This window comes from Lampris incognitus, chromosome 5 (assembly GCF_029633865.1).
Source record: "Lampris incognitus isolate fLamInc1 chromosome 5, fLamInc1.hap2, whole genome shotgun sequence".
Classification (NCBI taxonomy): Eukaryota; Metazoa; Chordata; class Actinopteri; order Lampriformes; family Lampridae; genus Lampris; species Lampris incognitus.
Window position 1 is genome coordinate 47,525,936 of NC_079215.1, and position 18,060 is coordinate 47,543,995.

Sequence of the window (18,060 nt, forward strand, 5' to 3'; positions counted from 1 at the left end):
ACTGGCCATGCCTACAAATCTCAGCTATGTTGAGAAATGTGATATTACTCACACTCTGAAGCAGAGTGCAGTCTCCTCGTTTGGAAATGCACACAAGCAATGACAACCAAAGGGGCAATGAACACTCATCTCATCTCATCTCATCTCATCTCATCTCATCTCATCTCATCTCATCTCATCTCATCTCATCTCCAGCCACTTTTCTGGTCACAGTGGCAGCAAGCTAAGTAGGGCCCTCCAGACGTCCTCCCTCCCCAGCAATGTCCTCCAGCTGCTCCTGGGGGATCCCAACGTGTTCCCAGGTCAGACATATAGTCCCTCCAACAAGTTCTGGGTCAACCCTGGGGTCTTCTCCCAGTTGGATGTGCCCGGAAAACCTCCAAAGGAAGGCGCCCAGGAGGCATCCTAATCAGATGCCTGAACCACCTCAACTGGCTTCTTTCGACGCGAAGGAGCAGCGGCTCTACTCCGAGCTCCCTTTGGATGTCCAAGCTCCTCACCATATCTCTAAGGCTGAGCCCAGACGCTCTACGAAAGAAACTAATTTCATCCGCTTGTATCCATGATCTCACCCTTTCGGTCACTACCCAAAGCTCATGACCATAGGTGAGGGTTGGAATGAATATTGACTGGTAAATTGAGAACTTTGCCTTCTGGCTCAGCTCCTTCTTCACCACAATGGTCCGGAACAATGTGTGCATTACTGCTGATGCTGCACCAATCCTCCTTCTACCTGTCAATCTCCCGAGTGAGGGTAGGATGGAGTGTTCATCCTACCCTCACTACCTCACTTGTTCTCGAATGAGGGTAAACACTCATCTCAAGCAATTCATTTGTTCAACAGTGCACCAGCTCAAGTCTCAGTGCTAACTGCTTCAATGGACTTTATTTTTGGTATTTTAGGTAAGATCTTTATTTTTCATCGAGCTAATAAAAGAAACCATCCTGCCTTGGGCCCTTCATTGTCTGATACATCAAGACCAGCTTGTTTCTGCCCCTTTATATAGCTCAATTTTCTTCATTCGCTTTAGTTCATATGACCATAATGTAGTTCAGGTCAATGCCTCGGCTCATTCCTCTTTAGAGAAGGGCATTTATGGCCACACAGAGCCGTGTACAGGATCAGGGCAGCACGGTCGTTTTATCTGTAGCTTAGTGAACTATCCATGTAGTTCTGAATTCCTGGCACCCATCTCAGCCCTGGAAATGAATTACACTGCTTAGGCCATGTGGATTTCAATTATTCTAGTCTACAATGCCTGAGATCTGCTAGCAGCCAGATTTTTGTTGGAATACATCCAGTGTTAAATTTGAACAACTCAGTACCTCACGGATATTACGACTCACCTGTTATTGCTTAGACTGGCCCACACATCTATTTTTGGCAGGGCAGACAATGGCAGAGCTGAAACAACATGCTGATGGCATTCATTCCTCCTTGGGTCTAAGATAGAAAGGCACACTACTTGTTCTCTCCCATTTTTCTTTCTTTCGATCTCCCTCTTGCTCTCTCTCTCTCTGTCTCTCGTGTGTGTGTGTGTGTGTGTGTGTGTGGAGGTATTTTTTGTTTTGTTTAAGGTCCAGATAGTAAGTGCTTTTTGACCTACTTGTAGTGGAAGGTGCTTTTTAAAGTGCGAGGTGATTAACGGCGCTGTAGACCTGTAATACATGCAGCATGCGGTAACCAAGTCGGTCTTGGTCTGCTACTTAAATTAATCTTCTCTACACCCTCATCTTTACACATAATTATGGCTGACTCATCTCAAAGTACAATGTCTTGACAATGGTTTTCTTTAATTAGGTTTCATTCACATTTTAGTTGCTCTAATAAGATTAAATCAAACGTATTTCAGTTAGCATGCAAAATGCTGTCAATTATGCTGCAATGAAGAGTTTCAAGTAAAATGAAAGCAATGCCTTGGAATGCATTTGGAAATAATGGTAAATGTAGAGGGTGGCGCAGTGATTAGCACGGTCACCTCACAACAAGAAGGTCCTGGGTTCGAGCCCCGGGGTAGTCCAACCTTGGGGTCATCCTGGGTCGTCCTCTGTGTGGAGTTTGCATGTTCTCCCCATGTCTGCGTGGGTGTCCCCCATGTGCTCTGGTGTCATCCCACAGTCCAAAATACATGCAAGTCAGGTGAATCGGCCATGCTAAATTGTTCCTAGGTGTGAATGTGTGTGTGTTGGCCCTGTGATGGTCTGGCGGCCTGTCCAGGGTGTCTCTCTGCCTGCTGCCCAATGACTGCTGGGATAGGCTCCAACATTCCGTGACAGCAGTTGGGTTAAGCGCCTTGGATAATGGATGGATGGATGGTAAATGTAGACGTAGTCAACTGTGCGTAAACTTGGTCTACTACTGCTACTACTACTACTACTACTTTCGGCTGCTCCCATTAGGGGTCGCCACAGCGGATCATCCGTTTCCACTTCTTCCTGTCTTGTGCATCTTCCTCTGTCACGTCATCCACCTGCGTGTCTTCCCTCACCACATCCATAAACCTCCTCTTTGGCCTTCATCTTTTCTTTTTGCCTGTGTGTAAACTTACAGCATACACACTATATCATTGACTGTGTGTCCTGCCAAAATAATAGACGCTGTTAATGGCAACCATATTTCCAGTTGAACATATTATGACATGCACATCATGTTTTACATTGCCAAAGATGTGTGCAACCACAATGTCATGATACCCTATGTTGTATGGTATTGCATGATTCTCTCATATGTAAGCAATTACTCTCTGGAGCACAACCCCACTTGTCCCGCAAGATCAAGTTATCCCAGTTGTTATTCCCCACTTTTGCACACTGAAAATACTATCGGGGACCTTCATGCTCGCTCGCCCATGCTAAAGTTTACAGAAAAGGCTTGTGAAAGAAGTTGATTAAAACATCAAGCGATGAGTGCTACACTGGCTAACCTGCTGGTTAGTTTTTCAGGCGGCACTGAGACTGATGCTGGTGATTCCTGGATGGGGGGAGTGAGAGGAGGGTTGTCATGACAACACTTGTAACCCAAGTCTGTGTCAGAGCGCCGAGGAATTATTCACCATTGTCTGTCACAGATGGAAAGGATAAAAGAGAGAGAGAGAGAAGTCCTGCTCACAGCTTTGTGTATGATATCAGAGAGAGTGATGGGTAGGGCAGGTGAAAATGCCACCTTCAAGGGCCATTATTGTCCCCCAGTGAGCGATACACTTTAAAATAACCAACTGAATTGTAGAATTATCATTTAAGTGTAATTCAAGAACAAATAATATAATGGGCAGGTGACTTCTAGACATATCCACCTTTCCTGTCATACAATGAAATGGAGAGCCCACCATTTTTTTTGGTTTGTTACATTTCTCTGACTTTTCTCCTTTCTCGGTAGAATTGTTAAAGGATCCTGCATACTGTGCTATGCTGTCTTGTCCATTTATTGTGTGACACATTGTACAACGAGGAAAAAGTAAACTCTTGATACAGCCACTCTTTTCAGAATGTGCGGGTGTAACACGTTAATATAAACATAACTTTTGAATTTGGGATGTCTGGGTTGTATGGCAGTCTATTCTGTTGCCAGTCGCTGGTTCGAATCCCCGTGTTACCTCCGGCTTGGTCGGGTGTCTCTACAGACACAATTGGCCATGTCTGCAGGTGGGAAGCCAGATGTGGGTATGTGTCCTGGTCGCTGCACTAGCGCCTCCTCCAGTCAGTTGGGGCGCTTGTTCGGGGTGGGGGCGGACTGGGTGGAATAGCGTGATTCTCCCACACACTACGTCCCCCTGGCGAAATGCCTCACTGTCAGGTGAAAAGAAGCGGCTGGCGATTCCACATGTATTGGAGGAGGCATGTGGTAGTCTGCAGCCCTCCCCAGATCAGCAGAGGGGGTGGAGCAGCGACCGGGATGGCTCGGAAGAGTGGGGTAGTTGGCCGGATACAATTGGGGAGAAAAAAAGGGGGGGGGAATCCAAAAATAAACAAATAAACAAATAAATAATAAAAAGATAAAATAAAAAAAACCGTGAATTTCACCAAAACGTTCCCTTTCATTATTCACCTCCTTTTTGGTGTAAATGTCCTACCTATGTGTGTGTGTGTATGAGAACACGTTCAGCGTGGCTGCGTAGTTGCGAGTGTACGCACGTGGGTCAAAACCTTTTCCATAAGATGAGTTAGGTTGCGTTGAGTCTATAACTTCGCCTGATAAGCATTTATGAAAGTTGCAATTTGTGATGTGAGTGTGATCTAATTGTTGCATTTTGTTCTACAGAATGTGTTCTCTCCCCCTGACTCTTCTCACTTTGCACCACCCACTTAACATCCTTGGACAGTTCTGTTCTGTGAAAATAATAAAATATGCAGACGACACAACTATTGTAGGCCTCATCTCCAACAATGATGAAACGCAGTACTGCACTGAAGTACACCAAGTTCTCACTTGGTGTACCAGCAAGGACCTTCTGCTTAATACAGTAAAGCCCTGTTGCTCTTGCCATTGTCATCTTTCGTTGTTTTTTCTGAAAGAATTGGAAATTAGTTCTGCTACCGGTGTGGGAAGATGTCTGCGTGAATTCGCGTTTGCAGCGGTCTCACCCAATGCTGGTGTCGGAAGATGGCGCAACTTCACATTTGCGGTGGCCTCACCCAGTACCATCCATGCAGTGTCTTTGTCCACATCTGCACCTAAGTTTTGTCTTTGTTTGATGGCTGAAAGAGCTGGTGCTGGATTGGCTGAGAGAGCGGGCAGGCTAAGCTAACTGCTAGCCATGCAGACCGGCTGTTCCAATAACACTGACAGCGGTCTGGCGACGGCCTCACCTGGTGTTGGCGGTGCTGTTTTTGATGTTGTCGTGAGGAGTGCGGGGAGGTGTGTTGAGGGTGTCTGGCTGGGAGAGCGTTATCTGGTGGGCCCAGGGACCATGGCCCCTGCCTGGAGCTGCACCCAAGGAGGAAACGCTGAGGGCTGTCTGACAGGACGTGGAAGCGGGACGGGCTAAGCTAACTGCTATCCCATGCAGACCAGCAGTTCCGACATTCATCCTGGCTGGCATTCGTTCCTTTGGACAATGATTTTTTTTTTTATCTGATTGTTTAACACAATCTTGGAAAGTGAGAGGATGCCTGAGGAGTGGAGAAGAAGCATACTGGTACTGATTTTCAAGAACAAGGGTGATGTGCAGAATTGTAACAACTACAGTGGTATAAGTTGATCAGCCACAGCATGAAGATACGGGAAAGAGTAATAGAAGCTAGGTTAAGAGGAGAGGTGATGATTAGCGAGCAGCAGTATGGTTTCATGCCACGAAAGAGCACCGCAGATGCGATGTTTGCTTTGAGAATGCTGATGGAGAAGTATGGAGAAGGTCAGAAGGAGTTACATTGTGTCTGTAGATTTAGAGAAAGCATACAACAGGGTGCTGAGAGAGGAGGTGTGGTATTGTATGAGGAAGTCGGGAGTGGCAGAGAAGTATGTAGGAGTGGTGCAGGATATGTATGAGGGCAGTGAGACAGTGGTGAGGTGTGCGGTTGGAATGACAGATGGCTTCAAGGTGGAGGTGGGATTACATCAAGGATCGGCTCTGAGCCCTTTCCTGTTTGCAATGGTGATGGACAGGTTGACGGATGAGATCAGACAGGAGTCTCTGTGGACTATGATGTTTGCGGATGACATTGTGATCTGTAGTGAGAGTAGGGAGCAAGTTGAGAGCCTGGAGAGGTGGAGGTATGCACTGGAGAGAAGAGGAATGAAAGTCAGTAGGAGCAAGATGGAATACCTATGCGTGAATGAGAGAGAGGACAGTGGAATGGTCAGGATGCAAGGAGTGGAGGTGATGAAGGCATATGAGTTTAAATACTTGGGGTCAACTGTCCAAAGTAATGGGGAGTGCAGGAGAAAGGTGAAGAAGACAGTGCAGTCAGGGTGGAGTGGGTGGAGAAGAGTGTCAGGAGTGATTTGTGACAGAAGGGTACCAGCAAGAGTTAAAGGGAAGGTTTACAAGATGGTTGTGAGACCAGCTATGTTATATGGTTTGGAGACAGTGGCACTGACAAAAGGACAGGAGGCGGAGCTGGAGGTGGCAGAGTTGAAGATGCTAAGATTTTTACTGGGAGTGACGAAGAAGGACGGGATTAGGAACGAATATATTAGAGGGACTGCTCAAGTTGGACAGTTTGGAGACAAAGCGAGAGAGGCAAGATTGATATGGCTTGTACATGTGTGAAGGAGAGATGCTGGGTATATTGGGAGAAGGATGCTGAATATGGAGCTGCCAGGGAAGAGGAAAAGAAGAAGGCAAAAGAGGAGATTTATGGATGTGGTGAGGGAAGACATGCAGGTGGCTGGTGTGACAGAGGAAGATGCAGAAGACAGGAAGAAATGGAAACGGATGATCCGCTGTGGCGACCCCTAACGGGAACAGCCAAAAATAGTAGTTGTAGTTTGAGATATGTGTTAACACAAATATCAAATATATATACAGTGGTTAGCATGGTCGCCTCACAGCAAGAAGGTCCTGGGTTTGAGCTCCAGGGTAGTCCAACCCTGGTGGGTCAACACGGGTCGTCCTCTGTGTGGAGTTTGCATGTTCTCTCAGTGTCTGCGTGGATTTCCTCCAGGGTCTCCGGTTTCCTTCCACAGTCCAAAGACATGTAGGTCAGGTAAATTGGTCATACTAAATTGTCCCCAGGTATGAGTGTGTGTGTGTGTGTGTGTGTGTGTGTGTGTGTGTGTGTGTGTGTGTGTGTGTGTGTGTGTGTGTGTGTGTGTGTGTGTGTGTGTGTGTGTGTGTGTGTGTGTGTGAGCTTGGCGGGCGGGCCCTTTGATGGCCTGGTGGCCTGTCCAGGGTGTCTCCCCGCCTGCCGCCCAATGACTGCTTGAATAGGCTCCAGCATCCCTGTGACCCTGAGAGCAGGATAAGCGGTTCAGATAATGGATGGATGGATAACACAAAAATACTGGAAAAAAAAACCTCAACAATGGCAAGATATAATCGGTGGCCAAAACACTGGTGCCTGGTCAACTTGTTAAGCTGCACTGTCTTCACCACGTTCGATGCATTGTCCGTCGTTAGGCAGACATGGTTTTCTTCATTGAGGTCCCAGCTGGCTAGTCCCTCTCAATGTTCTCCCCATTGTGGTCATCCGGGAGGTAAGCAGTCTGAAGACGGCAAGCTCTGAGGTATGAATTCTTCATTGAAGAAATGCACGGCCACACTCTGATAGGATTTTGCTGTACGGCTTGACCACATGTCCGTGGTAGTAGGGCAAAACTCCCTGTTTTAGCTCCGCTGCGACTCTGCCTGCATATTTTATATAGCTCTGGAATGGCATTCTGGCTAAAATATGTGCATGATGGCATGCGGTACCGTTTATCAAGTGTCTTTACCAAAGCCTTAAATCTGGCCTTGGTCAACGTGGTGAGGGGCATCATATCTTTCCATATGAACTCCGCTATTGCCTGAGTAATTTCGCAGTGTCATTTTGAATCTCGCTCATATGGTGACATACTCTCAAACATTTCCATCAGTGGCCCCTGCCGGGTGGTATTCGGGTTAGTTGACACACTGGTGGTCGGGGTTTTAGCCATACAATTGTCATATATGGCCTTGGGATGCTTTCTTAAATACTGGAACAGGTTTATAATGATGCCCTGTGTTGTAGCTATGGTAGCAAGACACATCAAGTAATGTCAAGTCAATTTTATTTGTATAGCCCAATATAACAAATTACAAATTTGCCTCAAGGGGCTTTACAGCAACACAACATCCTGTCCTTAGACCCTCGCATCGGATAATTAACAACGCCTTAAAAAAAAACCCAAAACATTCAACAGGGAGAAAAAATAGGAAGAAACCTCAGGGAGAGCAACAGAGGAGGGATCTCACTCCCAAGATGGACATGCGTGCAATGGATGTTGTGTTTACACAATTTACAGAATACAACATTGAAAGAGGGTAACAGAATTATAATGGAATTATACAATTTATGACGAATATGATGAGGAGGATGCCGAACAGTGTGCAGATGCCTCCACGTGACCAGCTTCACCATATATATATATATATATAAACCCCAGGACCGGATCGGTCAAGGCTTGGGTTAACAAAAGCCACCGTTGGTGCTATGCCCTCACAAGGTACCAATGGAAACTGTAAAATCCGCTGTGGCGACCCCTGAGAAACAGGAAACAAGCCGAAAGAAGAAGATCTTTCATTGTAAATATTGTAAATAGTGTGTATTGGGGGGGTTGTGTGAGTGTTTGTAGTCAGTGTGCTAGACACCGGTATGGATCTGTCCAAATTGACCAGGAAGCACGGCATTAAGATCGTGCCAGCTTCCCCTTTATTCAGTGGAGGACTGTATTCTGGCCTCGGGGCAGGTTGTGGGTTACAACAGCATTGAGTCTGCTGGGATGAACAACAGGATGAGCAACACGGTCATTATCTTTGTGGACAGTGTTGAAAAGGCGAATGTGGTGATGGAGAAGGGGATTGTGATGAACGATACAAGCGATACCATAGTTTATGATATAAAGAATCCTACACGAGCAGAAAACAAGACAGAGGACACTGTCATGGCATGTGCATATAACTTACAGATGGAAGCTGCAAGTGGCAATAGGAAAAACCACTGCCGGTGCTGGAAAAATCCTTCCAACAGTGTTACAGAATGCATGTTTGGTGGTGGGCTTAAGTCTGGCAGTGAGCTTCAGTGTGTTAGTCTTTTCAGATAAGTTTTGAACAAGCACTGACTCATTCTGCAATGCCATAGATCACTTTCACTTATAATTAACACCTAAACAATGTATCCTTTAACTTTAGTCCATATTAATTTTTATTAACTTTGTTAACTTAAAGTCTTTAAACTTAAACTAAAGCTATACTAAACTAAACTTTTAAATTTTGTTTTAATTTTGAAATTTTTTTATTGAATTTATAAAATTGTTTAATTCAATTTAGTTTATTTAATTTAATTTGTTAAATTAACTTTTAAATTTAGTAAAATTTTCAAAAAATGTATTTTTAATTTTTATTTCTAATTTAAGATTTTAAATTACACTTTTAGTTTAGATGAACTTTTAGTCCATAGCATCTCAAATTGCAAACTGGTTGAGAGTAAACTACTCTGGGTACTGTGGGAATCTGGAAAGAAGTGGATCTTTTTGTCATCCCAAGGATCCCTTTGCTCATCAAGGAATATTTTAAATGGATAGAAGCTTATGAGTGTTCAGATACAGATACGCTTGGTCCATATAGGACATCCCTGTCTTACTGCCCTACTGGTGCCCCCAGCCATCTGCCCCACTGGTCTAGTTTTGATGATTAATTATCAGTAAACCAGACTGAATGTCATGTGTCTTCTTTGTATCATTAATTTCATTAATTATATACATGAATCTACAATTTTGATCCACAATTTTGTTTTGTATTATCGCAATAAATAATTGATCACAAAATATTTCTTTCTGTGTACCCGTCTATTGCCCCACTCTCCCAGGGACCGAGTGCTTCAGAAGACACAGCCACCCGACTAGTCAGTACACACAAGCCTGGGACCCGGCACAGCTTTGTCCAGGAGCACTTCCAGGCACAGTACAGGTGAGAGGCACTGATTACCATAATAATCCTGATCTCAGTCAAATACTCCAAATGCAACCTGCTTGTTTTGTTTTTTTCTTACCTCATGATGCAGAGTTTGGTCTTTTGAACGGGTTTGAGCTGAGAAGGATTTTTTATTTTTTTTTGTCACAAGTTCCTGTCAAGTCAACAAAAGCAGGTCAAGATAAAAAGTTTTAAAACACTCTGCATATTAAACCATGCCGTATTTAACCAGGAATCTGCCTATAAATCATGCAGTATTTAACCAGGAATCTGCCAGCCACTAAAACTCATGTCCTGGGGTTTTGTTTGGATAATTCATGATGTATTACATAGCAGCACGAGAGAGGATAGGTATTCAGAGGGGATAGGTGTTTCTCCCTCCTGCAGATAGATATCAGGAGCTTGGAAAAGTAGGTCAGACCACCTTGTGAAGGATTGGGGGGGATTTATCTTCAGTGCTGGCATCTAGCCGTCTTTACACAGTATCAAGTCAGGGACACACGCTGCCTTTTTTAATACACACACTAATGGAATAGACTGCAGACTTCTGCATGACCTTGTCAGCACATTTGGCTCTTTTCCCTCACTTTCCCTCCTGACCTTGTCACCAGCAGCACAGGTCAGCACAGTGGCGAGTCAAACAACTCCAGTCAGCTGCTGCTTGTAACACACACCGGAAGCACAAAGCTGCTGTATTCTGCTTTGGAAAACCAACAAAAAAACTTTTTCCTATTGAAAATGTGTCTCTGAAATGCTGCCAAAATCGTTCAGAAAAAGGACATGTGAAAACTGCAAAGTGCAAACCTTACTTCCTGGTTTGCTGCTAACTTTTATGGGCTACATTGAAACAGGCAACTTTGTATAAGAAAATGTGAATAACAACACAAAAAATAGCTGTTGTAATTTTTTTTTATTAAACTGATAGAACGGGACAGTACAGTAATCTACTGTATATTTTTAAATATATTTGGGGCACCACGGTGGCCCAGTGGTTAGCACTGTTGCCTCACAGCAAGAAGGTCCTGGGTTCGAGCCCCAGGTCCTTTCTGTGTGGAGTTTGCATGTTCTCCCCATGTCTGCGTGGGTTTCCGCTGGGTGCTCCTGTTTCCTGTCACCGTCAAAGATGTGTGTGAGCAAATAGATTGGAAAGGAAGTTGTTAAATTTACGATGCTCTCTGTTGTTTGGATTTTGGAAATCCTTGCACGTTTCAAATCGATGTATGAGAGTGGAAAAGTACTGGGCAGTGTGGCGGCAGATGGAGTGTGAAAATACAGGAGGACATTGTGAAGGTCAATGCAAAGTCTTATCGCTTACAAACAGTTAGACATTGTTGAGCAGAAGACAAATTATACAATGGTCATACAATGTTGTTCTTGTGTGTTCAGTTCTTTGACAGTGTCCTCAGAATAAACATGGTCACCCTTGGGGTGAAGACAAAGTCTATCATAATAAAATTGAATATTTAATTAGAATGGCAGCACGGTGGCGCAGTGGTTAGCACGGTCGCCTCACAGCAAGAAGGTCCTGGGTTTGAGCCCCAGGGTAGTCCAACCTTGGGGGTCATCCCGGGTCGCCCTCTGTGTGGAGTTTGCATGTTCTCCCTGTGTCCTCCCTGTGTCTGTGTGGGTTTCCTCTGGGTGCTCCGCTTTCCTCCCACAGTCCAAAGACATGTAGGTCAGGTGAATTGGCCATACTAAATTGTCCCTAGGTGTGTGTGTGTGTGTGTGTGTGTGTGTGTGTGTGTGTGTGTGTGTGTGTGTGTGTGTGTGTGTGTGTGTGTGGGTGTGTGTGGGTGTGTGTGGGTGTGTGTGTGTGTGTGTGTGGTGGGGTGCTTGTGATGGTCTGGCGGCCTGTCCAGGGTGTCTCCCCACTTGCTGCCCAGTGACTGCTGGGATAGGCTCCAGCAGCCCATGACCCTGAGAGCAGGATAAGTGGTTTGGATAATGGATGAATGGATTTAATTAGACATCCTCATTTTTCTTGAATTATCTCTGTAACATGCAGTAATTTGGTCACATGTAGTCTCTTAGAGTGTCACAGACAGAATAATTCATAAATAGGTCTGTTTATGAATTATATGGGGGTTCTGATCCTGTTGAACCTGCACATTCAAAACACAGCTGATTAGCTTTATCAGTCAATAGAGGTCAACCTCATACACTCATACAGTATTTATTAATGAACCACGAGGTTAACCAGCTATTCAAGCATTGGATTATCCCATTCCCTCAACAACGGAGGCTGGATTAAATGCTTAGAGTAGTACTCTATCCCTGTGGCACCTCATCTCCCACACCGCTCTCAGCCTGACTAATTGAAAGGTTTTTTCCCCCTGCTTAATCCATTCTCATCACTCAGAATAGGTTGTAAGTAAGAGGGTAGGTTGAGGTTGTTGCGCTGAACATGAACTATAAAACCTCAGTGTTCAGAGTTTTCTGTATTGTTCAGCGTGTGTGTGTACGCATACATGTATGTGTATGTGTTTCCTCTGATACTAATTTGGCGGCGCAGTGGTTAGCACTGTCACCTCAGAGCAAGAAGTTCCTGGGTTCGAACCCCGGGGTTGTCCACCCTTGGGGTAATCCGAAGTCGTCCTCTGTATGGAGTTTGCATGTTCTCCCCAGGTGCTCTGGTTTCCCCCACCATCAAAAAGACATGTATATTAGGGTACTTCTGTCTGTGCCTCCCTGACCAAGGCATGGCAAGACGAACTAGAGTTGGTCTGGGTGCTGCACGGCGACTGCCCACTGCTTCTAGCTATACAGCTAGGATGGGTTAAATGCAGAGAATAATTTCCCTACTGAGATCATTAATGTATATCAAAATCAAAAATATATAAATAAATAAAATAAGATAAAAAAACAAGAACACAGACAAACAAACATATCCATGATAGAAAGAATCTGATGATGGATTGCTCTAAGGCCGGTGTCCACTGTGTTTCAGGCACAGTGCATCTGCGAGAACAGGTCTGTAGCCACTTTATCGAGTGCCACAACATCCAACCTGCAGACATGCAGCATTTTTTTTTTTTTGCCGCTTTCTCTCCACTCAAAGTTTTTCTCTACTCTTGTGTGCTTCAGGGAAGAGTGGAAATACACTTGTGAATGTTGTTTAGACACTTTACATAAAAATGAATATACTGTAACATGTTGTCTCCCCAATTGTACTTGGCCAATTATCCCATTCTTCTGAGCCTTCCCGGTCACTATTCCACCCCCTCTGCCAACCCGGGGAGGGCTGCAGACTACCACATGCTTCCTCCAATACATGTGGAGTCGCCAGCTGCTTCTTTTCACCTAACAGTGAGGAGTTTCACCAGGGAGACGTAGCATATGGGAGGATCACGCTATTGCCCACTCCCAGCCCCCCCCCCCAAACAGACGCCCTGACTGACCAGAGGAGGCACTAGTGCAGCAACCAGGACACATACCCACATCCGGCTTCCCACCCGCAGACATAGCCAATTGTGTCTGTAGGGATGCCCCACCAAGCCGGAGGTAACACAGGGATTCAAACCAGTGTTCCTCTTGTTGGTAGGCACCGGAAAAGACCACTATGCTATCTGGACACACTGAAGTGAATAGAATTAAACCTCGCTCGGATACCTGGATGACAATTAACCTTTTTCTGCTGTGATAGATTTCTCTGTACCCTAGTTTGTTCTCTGCCATGTCAGCTCTGTTTATCTATATATGGGAGAAAATTATATTGCGCTATTCATTTACTGAAACAAAAACCTCATGGATTCACTACCTGATCGGCCCCTGTTTTAAGGGTTGTTTTGACAAGCTAATTGTCCTTCATCCTCTTTTTTGACAATGACCTGCTGGTGGTGATGTCTGTCATCACAGGTCACATCAGCATTCCACTCGCAAGTTCGATTTGTATTTAATTCTTTGAAAACATGAATGATGAATGCTCATCCTGGAGGATGGAAAGTGCTAAAAGTTTACAATGTCAGTCAGGCATTTTCACAATGATGGTACAAAAAGAGAAGATGTGTAGAACACCTTGGCTGCTGCCATTGGGGCTTCTGATTTGTAATCAATGTCACACAGTCTGTACAACCCTTTTTTCCAATTGGTTCAGATGCACTTACAAGGTTTAGTTCAAATTATGTATCGTTGATATAAACTGCATTTCAAAGCCAACATCAATATGAAACGCCAACAAAATAAACAACTGCTTACCGCCATTGGCTCTAACAGCTTTAATATTCAGCTGTGCAAGTAATTAGCAATAATTTCTCTGAACAAATGTCCATGTCAAAATGAATGCTTTTAATTTTTAAGCATTAAAAGTAGCATGAGTGATCCCTGAAGCTACTATTCTGGACTACACTTTGTGAGCAGTTCAGAGTAAAGAGACTAGGGTTGTCTTTTAGGAAGGTATTAGGTAGGTGTCGCGTGTTAACATAACATCCACATGAATGCCAGGACCCAAGGTTTCCCAGCAGGACATTGCTCAGAGCATCACACTTCTTCTGCCAGCTTGCCTTGTTCCCACAGTGCAGCGGTGGCTAACCATGTGCCATGGAGAGCCATGTGTATGCAGGTTTTCATTCCAACCCGACTCCACACCAGGGGATTTCACTGATAGTCTTCTTCTTTGATTGAATGGTTGCTAACCAGTGAAATCCCCTGGCTCTCCATGGCACATGGTTAGCCACCCCTGCCATAGTGCATCCTGGTGCCATTTCTTCCCCAGGTAAATGATGCACATACAGTCTGCACAGCCGTCCACATGATGTAAAAGAATGTGTTTTCACATACCAGGAGAGCTATTGGTGATTTGCTTCTGCTCAGCAGAGTCACACAACAAAACAAACTAGTTCATACTCAGAAGATGTATCCAAAAAAGGCAGCAACAAACAATATTTATGTTAACAGCGAGTTTCCTTGCGTAACTCCCATTCTTATTAATGAGCTCCTCCTGCTCATGCAGAAGTTGTGATAATCAGAGAAATCAACTGGTGTAGTGATCGGTTGAAAGAAAACCTACATTGTCTTGTCCCCTCCATAGAACATCATCTTCATAGAACGTCACCTCCATAAAACATGGTTTGACACCCCTTGATTAGACTATCAGCCATGACACATCTCACACTGATTGCCTTGATAAAGGCAGCACATGTCTCAGCACAGTTATTGTGATGAAGGACCTGTTCACTGTGTATGGCAGTAGTTTAGTCACTTGATAGGATGGTGGGGATCAGCCAATCAGTGCCCTTGTTATTACCCGTGCATGGGTCAAGTTATGTGCAGCGCTGACCGGTGCCCAGCTGGCATCGCTGTTGCAGTGTGAACTCACCCTGTTGCTTCACGACGTGTCGCTCTGGACAGACTCCACTACGGTTCTCACATGGCTCCAGTCAGACTCTTGCCGATTTAAGGTGCTTTTGGGCACCAGAGTCGCTGAGATCCAGGAGCTGACTGAAGCCCAAGCCTGGAGGTACGTGGACTCTGCAAACAATCTCGCAAGTGTCATCACCCATGGGAAGACCCTTAGGGAGCTGGCTGAGAAGAACTGGTGGAGCCATGGCCTGGCATTCTTGTGTGTGTTGTCTTAGTGCTGGCCTACCAAGCCAGAGGCTGAGCCTTTTGATGGCACCAAGCTGCGTAAGGCCGCCTTCTGCGGCTACATCACCACTGATCTGTTTCCTCACCTAATCGATGCCAGCCAGTTTACATGTTTCAGGGACATGGTAGAGGCTGTTGTGCAGTCACGTCATGGGGCGGCAGGTAACCAGTCCACTCCATCTGCACAAGACTAAAAGGAAGCTGAAAGAGACCTGCTGAGACAAGCCCAGGTAGAGTTCTTCACTGAGGACATTCAGCACCTGTCAGACAACAAACCCATCCCCTCCACCAGCCATTTGATCACCTTAGCCCCTGAATATGATGGCCAACTGAAGCTGATCCAGGTTGGAGGTAGACTGCGTCAAAGTGACCTACTAGACCCAGAAACCGTTCACCCCATAGTTCTGGACCCAGTCCACCAGATGACCAAACTCATCATTCATGATGCTGACTGAGATCTCCGTCATCCCGGCTCAGAGCGACTCTTCGCAGAACTCCGTCAAAAGTACTGGATCCTCTGTGGAAGAGAGGCTGTAAAGTGGCACCAGCACTCCTGCCCTGATAGTCAGAGATGGAAGGCAAACCCTGTGGTACCACAGATGGCAGACCTACCCCCTGCCCATCTGCAGTTGCTGAAACCACGTTTTTTTCTCCACAGGTATGGATTGTTTTGGGCCCTTGATGGTCAAAGTTGGGCGGTGCAATGAGGAGCGTTGGGGCATACTATTTAAGTGCCTCACCACCCACGCCGCCCACATAGATGTCCTGAGTAGTCTGGACAGGATTCATTCCTGATCGCCCTCTGCCGTTTCTTCTCACGCAAGGGAAAACCAGCGGAGCTTTTAGTGAACAAGGGCACAAATTTCAAAGGAGGCGAGAGGGAGCTCCATGACTCATTTAAAGTTTTGCACCCCACTCTAAAGTCAGAGCTGGCCAAACATCAGGTCAAATTTGTGTTCAACCCTCCAAGTGCACTTCACATCGGTGGTGTATGGGAGAGGGAAATTAAATCGATCAAAGCTGCCCTGTATGCTAAGATCCAGATGCAGACTGTAACAGAAGTTCTGAAAACGGTACTGATCAAGGTAGAGGGCATCCTTAACTCATCCTGAACCCTGGGGTATGTACCCAGTGACATCACAGACCTGGACCCAGTAACACCGAACATGCTGTTAATGGGGCGGCCTGACCCCTCGCTGCCTCAGGTGGTGTACCCGGAGTCCGATCTGTTGAGCCATCATTGCTGGAGACACGAACAGATTGTGGCTTAGGATAAGTATCAGGCACTACCTTCCATCTCTGCAGACATGCACCAAGTAGCAGAAAGAGATGACTCCCCTACAACCTGGTGTTGTGGCCATGATCATGGATCCACAGCTCCTGAGGGTACTTTGGCCTAATGGTCACATCACCAAGGTTGTTCCCGGTGCAGATGGGAGGATCAGGACAGCAGAAATCTGGGTGAATAATAGGAACTACACCCTGCCAGTTGCCTGTCTCGTCCTACTTCCTGCCGTACCAGAGACCTCCAGTACTTCTCAGGAACAGCAAATTTGACTGTGAAAATTTGGGGGCGGCTGTGATGAAGGATCTGTTCATCGCATACGGTAGTAGTTTAGTCACTTGATAGGGTGGTGAGGATCAGCAATCAGTGCCCTTGTTATTAGATCAGATGACAAAGGAAACTCATGAAGGTGCGATATAATGGGCTATCACATTGCCGTGAGGAGTTGGTGAATTCGAGAAAGACTATAAATATTATTTCAAGCCGGTTATGGAGCTCTTCCCATTCTAAAGTATGAGTGCGTGCAGCAAATTAACCACACACACACCCACCGGTTGTTATCAATAAACATCCTTGAAGATAACATCCTTGCATTCTTGCTGATGCATCACAGTGGTCACATACTCCCAGCCAGTTACAAATACAGTCTGAGCTAGAAATCCTTCATTACAGTTATACTCGCACTTCACGTGTTTCACCTTGCCAGTTCCTGGTTGTGGAGGCACAGCAGTAAAACCATCATCTGAGTAAAACATAGGAGCAAATCTTGCAACACAAGTCACTGAAAAAGCAAACAGTTGGTGGTAGTCCCAGTTATTTCAATAGGTGTACACACACACGCATACACACACAATAATATTAAAACCCCTCTGAACTTTTTCCTTTTTTTTTTTAAATGTTCCCCCTTTTTCTCTCCAATTGTAGCTGGCCACTTACCCCGCTCTTCCGAGCTGTCCTGGTCGCTGCTCCACCCCCTCTGCCGATCCGGGGAGGGCTGCAGACTACCACATGGTTCCTCCGATACATGTGGAGTCGCCAGCTGCTTCTTTTCACCTGACAGTGAGGAGTTTCACCAGCGGGACGTAGCATGTTGGAGGGTCACGCTATTCCCCCCAGTTCCCCCTGCCCCCTGAACAGGCGCCCCGACCGACTGTTGTGCCTGTAGGGACACTCGACCAAGCCGGATGTAACACGGGGATTCGAACCAGCGATCCGCGTGTTGGTAGGCAATGGGTTAGACCGCTATGCTACCCGTACGCCCCATTCTTTTTCTTTTTAATTTTCTGTTTCCTTTTTAATCACTTTTATGTTTAGGGTATTGTGTCTACTCTGATCTGCAGTGATTTAGAGTAGCCAACATAAATATATGAATCTTATACAGGTGCTGCAAAAGCCATAAATAGCCATATGTAGTATGCTACATGCACTCACACTTATTCACTCACTCACATCCAGAATGAGTCCAAGCTCTACATTAGCCTTAGAATGTGTGTTAACACACACAAAACAGAAATATAACTGAGTTAAATAAGCAAAAATCACACACACGCACAGCAGTCTTTACAGCTAATGCAACTAAACTCTGTGTGTGTGTGTGTGTGTGTG

At 45.5% G+C, this 18,060-nt stretch overlaps 1 protein-coding gene across 1 annotated transcript in view; it reads left to right on the forward strand.

Annotated features, from left to right (window-relative positions):
• Nucleotides 1-18,060, forward strand: part of usp43a (ubiquitin specific peptidase 43a) — a 215,999-nt gene that overhangs the window by 76,148 nt on the left and 121,791 nt on the right. The window contains exon 3 of the mRNA XM_056280390.1: nucleotides 9,484-9,584. Within this exon, the coding sequence (XP_056136365.1) occupies nucleotides 9,484-9,584 (101 nt within the window). The remainder of the gene's footprint in view (nucleotides 1-9,483; nucleotides 9,585-18,060) is intronic.